This window comes from Atta colombica, unplaced genomic scaffold, assembly GCF_001594045.1.
Source record: "Atta colombica isolate Treedump-2 unplaced genomic scaffold, Acol1.0 scaffold1, whole genome shotgun sequence".
In the NCBI taxonomy this organism is placed as follows: domain Eukaryota; kingdom Metazoa; phylum Arthropoda; class Insecta; order Hymenoptera; family Formicidae; genus Atta; species Atta colombica.
Window position 1 is genome coordinate 1,658,835 of NW_017259183.1, and position 8,181 is coordinate 1,667,015.

Consider the following 8,181-nt stretch of genomic DNA (forward strand, 5'->3'; position numbering starts at 1 on the left):
TTAGTTAAGCTTAACATGATGTTTTATCCTATGGATTTCACAGATGAATTCTCATGATATCACAGATGAAATTCATTGGAAATATAATATCAGGTTAAATTTAATTACAAATTAATCAGAAAATGAGAAAACACATCATAATGTAAGTGAATCGTTTTATCCTTGTTTAGCAAACAACAAAGCTATAATAATTTATTGTATTACACATCCTTGATGAAAAATTTCCTTCCTTTGTTATTGTCATACCTTAGCTTCCAAATCACATTTAAAATGAATAGTTGTTTTAACATGTGGAGTTGTAACATTTTGTGTGCATAACGCACCATCCTGGTATTCTATTTGTAATGTTCCATCTTTAAAGAAAGGAGGCTTTTGTACTTCTCCTAAACTTAAATATCTATAATAAGATAAAACAAAAATTAATTTATTTTTAAAGAAAAAGATTTACATTTACATAAAAATTATACAATCAAATATATAATAAAATCAAATTATATAAATATTATATTTACATTACAATTAATTTTAATAAAAGATCTGCTTGTTGATACCTACCCATTAGGTTTTTCAGGATCGTCCAAGCATGCTCCAGATTTAATTGGACACATGATACCATGATGTAGTATATTCTGGCAGACATTTAATATTATTTTAGGTGATTTTGTTTTATTTTTTATATGCAAGGGAATCATATAATTTTCTGAAGGTCTTGTTAAAAGACTTAGATCATAATAATGTCCAGCATTAACAACTGTACAATTTGTTTGGGTTCTAGGTACACAAAGTAACGCAGTCTTCCATATTATATACAAGTTACATTGTTGATCACCCTAAAATATTTTTATTACATATTTCACTTGATATAAATATATTTTTTTAAAACTACTTACATGCGAAAATAATTCAGGATATGAATTAGTCTCTGCATTATAATCACAATGCATAATAACTGTCACCGTATAATTGGTTCCATGTAAACAATCATCACCAGTAAAATTAAACAAAGTTCTTCCATATTCATTATCTAATTTTGGAGGAAACCTTCCTGTTTATGTAAAAAAATTAATTCTTTTATCAGACTTATGATAATATACTTTAATATATAAAAATATAATTTAAACTGTACAGCATTACCTATTCCTTTTTCTGTATTGTTTTTTATTAAACATATTGCATAACCATCTTGGTTATTGCATTTTTTAATTAATGGAGAACATAATTGCATACGTATCATCTCATAATCATGCTTGATGATAATATCTTCTTTATCTGATGTCAGTTTTGTTAAATTATATATAAAACTTAATTTACGTTCAGGTACTTCACAATATTTTGAAGGAATGACAGTTAAAACCTATAATAAAAAAAATTTTTAATTTTTTAAATTAATTCAGATAAACATGCTATCAAGAATAAAGTAGCCACTTTATTAAGACCAATAAGTAAATGTAAATGTAAATAACAAAGTTCAGATATTCGATCAGTATTATTTCTGAACAAATTATCTGCTTAAAATGAGTAAATAATATATATAAATGCATAAATATATAATGGTGATCTGAAATTTATATATTTAAAAAGGTAAACACAAAATTAAATATGCACTACGTACAGCCGAAGTAATAAAAGCCGATAAAGACCAAAGAAAAAGTAATCCATTCAATTTTGACATTGTTATAGAATCAGATTTTTCCCATTACATTATTTATTGAATTGATTCGTGACACGCAACATAAGATATAGAATAACGACGATGAAAATGTCGTTCGACAAACTCAGCTGACAAATTCGAATCACATGCGATATGACACAGCAGCAACGCAGGGTGGGGACACCGCCATGTTTTTTGTTTCTTCGCATAGAGATAATGCCGATGATGGTGAAGGAAACTTCTCGAGACGAATTTTGTATGGTTCTGCGCAGATTCACCGCGATAATTTTGAAATTACAGTTCAAAAGATAGAAATGAGTACTTACCAAATAAGAATATGTAAAAAAATGATCATTGAAAAGAATAAATTAGAAATATACATTTTTATCACATTCAAAAAAGAAAACGTTAATATTGAAGTGGGAAAAAGTTCATGGAAAATCAATTTTTATTATGACAAAGGATATAAAACCAAATTCATTATATTACATTGGTGCAATCGGGCCTAAGAATAAGAAATTGAAAATACGGTACTAATTTCAATTTATTAGTTTCGTGTATATATGTTTAAAACTTAATAATATTCGATGTTTATTTAAAACTATGATTTTAAGGTTATCATCCGAGTTTGATTATCAATAAAAATGCAGAATATCAATAGATAACTGCAGAGAAAAAATTGTAATTTATCAATATATAAGATAATATAGCATTAAAAGTATGCGTACTTATTTATATAGCATTTACAGATACAATAAAAAAATCATGAAATTAATAATAAATTATCGAAATATTATTAAAGAAATTCTAAACCAACAGGAATTACCGATAATTGCAAATTGCCAATTTCTCCGAATTGGCTTTATAGATCACCAAATCCTTTTACACAATAAAAATACACATAAAAAAACACTGGCTACATTTGACGAGAAAATCGAGAAAAAAATTAAATTCACTTTATCTCAGTTCTTTAAATGAGAGAAGAATAATCGACTTAAGGGAATATTCACATTGGCCGTAATCTGGGGGTCGATTCTGTATCTTCAAATAAGGTGAAAATTACAAAAATGAGCAAATTTACTAGATATTGACCAATGAAATTATTAGTATTCTAGTAAATTCGCTCACTTTTGTAATTTTCATGTCATTTCAAAACACAGAATCGATTCCCTGTAAAAATTGATTAATCACTTTCGAGTATTCCCTTCTTACCGTCGAATGAGAGGGGAATATTTGACTGTGATTAGTCAATTCTTGTAAGATTACGGCATACAGTATACGATTATGGCTAAAATAAATGGTCCCAAAGGCTTAAATTATCTATTGTAGATCCGCACTAAGGCTGTGGTCAAAGTCTCGCTATAAATGCTTTGAAGTGTTTGACTGACCAATGAGATGAAAGAATTTTACAAACTGACCAATTAAAAAAATTTCAAAAAGTTTGCAACATCACGTTGACCATACCCTAAAGGTGCATTTACATACAAGCGTCAACCAATCAACAAAACGATTTTTACAATGGCGTAAAAAATATTTTTTACCCACTACTCATATCGCCCAGCTTGAGGGGCTCCGCACAATAAAAGGAATAGGGAATAGAGAACAAAGAATTTCAATCTATCAAAAACTTATGTAATTCCACACTACATGATTTTTGATAGGTTGAAAATTCTTATCTCTATTCCCTTCTTTTTATTGTGTAGAGCCTGACGCTTGACGCTTGCATGTGAATGCATTTTAACGCGCTCGTTGAAATGAATGGACTATAGCAGGAGCACATTGAAGCATGCTGGAACATGCGATGTAAACAAATTAACCTATAGGTTTGTTGCGTCGCTCCAACATGCTTCAACATGTTCCTACCGTAGCTCTTACTCACTTTAACAAGTGTGTTTGAATGAGGAGGAGGTATAGTTGAAGAAAGTAGGAGCATGTTGGAGCATGGGACGCGACGAACCTTATGATGTTACAATTCTTTGAAACATTATTTGATTGGTCAATTGATTGATCAATTCGTAAAATTCTTTCTTTGATTGGTCAATCAAATGCTTCAAAGCATTTGTAATAAGACTTTAACCACACACCCATAACGAATTTTTCAGACTTTCCGCGCGTAATTCATCAATTTGAAAATGACGATGTGAGGAAGATATTCGTTCAGTAGATGTATCATATTGTACTCCGCATGAAAAAAATAATTCATAAAGAAGGAAAAAGCGAGAAAGCGAATCTGAAAGAAACATATCCTATTATAAAAATTAAGGTATTCTTTAGTCGATAATTCCAAAAAGAAGCTATTACATTTGACAAATATCCAGAATTAAGGTAATCAGTTAATATCAAATTAAGATAATTTTGACTATTTTCTGTTATTATTTTCATTTTTATTTTTTTGATATGGTCTTTCATTTACTATCTGAAAATATATTTTTATTAATGAGATCTATTATTCATCAGATGTTTTACCCAATTAATCTACTTTCCCGTCGACAAAGAGGGAAATTTGCTGCTTCTTGGCTTGCTTCAACGAATAGTGAGGCATCATTTAAGAAACTCTATACTTCTGATGCTATAAAGAAGATGAACATTGAACAAACATGGTACATTATATGTTATTTCATTTATGCTCAATATTACTCTCTACTTAATATTTATAATGAATGCAATTTCATTAATTCTGATATTTTGTTTACATTTTATATTGTATTGTCAGCAATGATATTCTGGAAGTAATACAGTCTTCCAATGGCAAACCAGATAATAGATTCAGTTTGTATCTGTCGTCACAATTAATGTCCGGTATAACAAAAATTCATTCTTATCAGGTTGAATACTATGAGAGTGAGTTTTTATTCTATTTATTTATTAATGATATAATACAACGCATGTCTCTCAATCTACATAATTTCATCACTTTTTAGAGGAAATTTTTAAATTTGAACAAAATATTGAACCTTCTATATCAAAGAAGAAAAGGAATAAGATTGATGATTTTAGAAATATTGAATGTCCTGACATAGAATTGCCTAAAGATTTTTTTAGCACTCAACTCTTGAGAGAAGACTTACATATTCTTCCTGAAGATCAGCCCCATGACACATTACAAATAGTTGTAAGTGAAGATCTCATATTTTAAAAATTTATTATTAGCAAATTTATATTCTTAAATCCTTATTCTTAACTATAGATTCTGAAATATCATATTCTTTGCATTTCTAAAGTTTTGTAAATTTTATTCACTTTTGTTGTATTCAGAGTAAATATATAATAAAATATTTTTTATTCATAGATGCGAGATGCAGAACTCCTGAATTTTGGTTGCTTAAATGATGAAGAGTTGGAATTGTTTCTGTGTAACGACAATATGTCATTGTTAGTTTTTTATTACTTACTTTTTATACTATAATAACTACTTTTATATTATAATAACTTCTTAATTCTAGTTTAATATGCATTCTTTAGAAGTAGTCTGTAAGATTTCTAATTTTTCTTTACATTTATATCATTAACTTAAAATTAATCTATATCATTTTTAATACAAAGAATGATACATGATTTGCTATTAATAATTTTCTAATGATCTGCGAAATTTACATATTAGTGAGGAAAGAAATATTTTGGAGGAGTTGGCTGGTATAACAATTGCAGAAGGTAAGTATATTAATGGTATATTAAAAAGAGTGTGCAGATGTATTGTTATATGTAAATTAAATTATAATGAATAGAAGTTCATCGACATTCATCACAAGAAAATCTTAGTCCAGTGCTTGTAAATATATCAAAAAGAATGACTAAGTCCAATAGAAATTTATCTCTCACTCCACAAAAACGGCAACCGCAAATTCAATCCGAAACACCTACAAAGAAAAGACGTGTATGTATTTATTTAGAATATATACTGATTGTTTTAGAATTTAGTGAGAATATTTTAAGTTCATAAAATAAAAAGTAAACGAGAATGTTTGTCATAACATAATGATAATAATTTTCTTCTCTTTTTGTTTGAAAAATCGAAAATTTATTTTTTATTACTTTTTATTTATTTAATTTTAAATTCTAATTCTTTATATTATTTTACAGTTAGTTTTTGAAACTGCAGCCATGCCTCCTGCAGAAGATGTGGCAATACCAGCTACTGAATTGCCTGCGGGAATGTTAATTCCTTCACAACAAACAGACATAGAATTAGAATCATTAAATTCAAGCTACTTTGTGATTAACAAGCATTCGGAAAAACATAAAATTATTGATAAAGAGATCGTCTTAACTGACAAACAACTGTGGAAATGGCGTGAGAATGTAAATATTCATAGCAAGGTAAATTCTTAAAAAATAAATTATATAAATTTGCAAAAAATGCTTATATAAATTTACAATAAAATTCGAAACGAAAAATTTTAATCTGAATGAAGATGTTCTGACTAAATTCTTCTACTATATTTAGAAAATAGATAAGCCGAAAAAACGTTTGACATCAGCGATAAATCTTCTTAAGGAACCTTCATACTTATCTAAGCAATGGAACGCTAGTTTACGCAATCTTTTTGTTGATCACATTATCGGACCGTTTACGAGTGTAGATGAAGATGTTGCACCTGCTGAATTTGTGCAATGTAGACACATTCAAATGTTTGTTTAATGTTCACATTAATGCCAAACTTTGAATAACTTTATATTTGTAGTTCAAGAAGCAATCCGTATAGAAGAGACAATTAACAAGCAAAATCTTCCTATGGAAGATTTGAGTACATTTATGAAAACGGATACTGCAATTGCTGCTGAACCTATAGACAGTATTGTAAACGTTTTGCCAATGCCAATAGCTCACGCGGATGTGTCAGTACCATTACAGGAAGTAATACCGTATACTATTACTTTAGAAGAAGGCATTAGGTAATAGTCTTTTTATAAGTAATTATTGATATTTATGTATAAACTATTGATATATATATATATATATACATATATATATTTAAAAAATAACTGAAATTATTAAAAATTATTCAATTTTGTTCAGTCTTTCAATTTTTCAATATGTTTTTCAATTTCTCAATATCTATTATTTGATATTTTATATTTGTTTAATATCTCAATTTTGCATCTTAATATTTTATCATTAAATTATATTATTTCAGCACTGTTGAGCGAGATCAAGATAAACTACCAAATATAAGTAACATTGACGAAAGCTTGGAAGATATAAATGCTTTATTAGAAAGACAATCATTAAAAAGACATCCTTCGAAATCCATTTTAGGATCTCCTGCCACGTATTTTTTGAATTTTTTTGTTGTTGTCTAATAAAGAGCTAAACATAACAATATTCTAAGTGTATTTGACAATTTTCATAAATAGATATTTGTAAATCATTAATTGAAAGTTTGAAGCAAGCATAAAATTTTTATTGCTTTGTTTAACAAATTTTACATAGCTTTTTCTCTTATGAAACTTAGCATATTGTTATCTCAATTTTATCATTTATCAAAAAATTGTTTAATATAAAAAAATATTGTTTTACTAGTAGTTCAAATGGGATTTTGCAATCCGAACTGACAAGTAAAGATATTTTGGCTCAATTAGAAGTTTTTTGGTTCAACGAGCCGTGTGTCAAGTTCAGTCAGCTTATTTCAAAGGATACATTTACGGCAGAGGATGCTGCTGACGCTTTTAATATACTTCTCGGTAAGTGTTACTACTGTTTGTAATATTTACTACATTTAAATTATATTTATACTTAAAAAAATAATAGATAATTTTTAATCTTATTTTCTTATTATATCTGCCTAATATTACACAATTTGTTCAGAATTGCATGCACAAAAGAAACTTATTCTGCAGCAGGCTGAGTGTTTTCGTACTCTACGTATTTGGAAAATGGGAAAGTTAAATTAAATGATATAACTAATATAACTGAAGCATTGTATATTTAATTATAATATTAATCTTATAAAATTTAATTTAATGTCATACATATTTACATCGCGGAATTTATTTATATTATTTTTAATGAATAGTATTTCATATTTTCTTACTGTTAATTTATTCACAGAAGAAGAAAAATGCGAGATGCTATTAACTTTTAGCAATTTTGAGGAAAAATAATTGCAACGTTTTCTTGAATTATTATTGTTACTTTTATTTAGTGAAATACTTCATGTTTTAATAGAATGAAAAAAATTTGATCTGCAGTACTTATTTTATATGTATATTTGTTAAATTATCATAATTTTATTTTTATTTATTTTTACAAGTAATTAAAATTATCATTACTGTAATATACCATTTAGTAATATACCTTATATTAAAGCCTTTGATGTTTCAATGAAACAGAGAAAGATTTAATGCGTAATATTCGTTTATATGGTGTACATGCATTTTTACATATTTATGAGTGTGTATTTATTCTTTTAACGCTAGAAATCATTCATTTAAAATTGCGATATTTTATAATAAGAAATAAGAGATGAAATGTTTATTTTATTTATATATATATATTCAAGAGATTATAAATATTTCTATAAATATTTATA

The 8,181-nt window shown here is 27.2% G+C and overlaps 2 protein-coding genes across 2 annotated transcripts in view; one reads left to right on the forward strand and one right to left on the reverse strand.

The window, feature by feature from the left end:
• Positions 1-1,824, reverse strand: part of LOC108694700 (cation-independent mannose-6-phosphate receptor) — a 23,338-nt gene extending 21,514 nt beyond the window's left edge. Inside the window, exons 1-5 of the mRNA XM_018204336.1 lie at positions 1,613-1,824; positions 1,135-1,354; positions 891-1,045; positions 556-830; positions 247-397 (exon numbers count right to left, since the gene is read on the reverse strand). Of these exons, the coding sequence (XP_018059825.1) occupies positions 247-397; positions 556-830; positions 891-1,045; positions 1,135-1,354; positions 1,613-1,672 (861 nt within the window). The 5' untranslated portion in view covers positions 1,673-1,824. The remainder of the gene's footprint in view (positions 1-246; positions 398-555; positions 831-890; positions 1,046-1,134; positions 1,355-1,612) is intronic.
• A 2,284-nt stretch (positions 1,825-4,108) lies between these two features.
• LOC108685808 lies at positions 4,109-7,976 on the forward strand. The gene is made up of 11 exons (XM_018190818.1): positions 4,109-4,251; positions 4,365-4,492; positions 4,573-4,763; positions 4,941-5,023; positions 5,253-5,302; positions 5,377-5,525; positions 5,732-5,968; positions 6,096-6,264; positions 6,334-6,544; positions 7,173-7,333; positions 7,903-7,976. Exons 1-11 carry the CDS (start codon positions 4,109-4,111, stop codon positions 7,974-7,976), a joined length of 1,596 nt encoding a protein of 531 aa, XP_018046307.1.
• Positions 7,977-8,181: the final 205 nt, after the last annotated feature.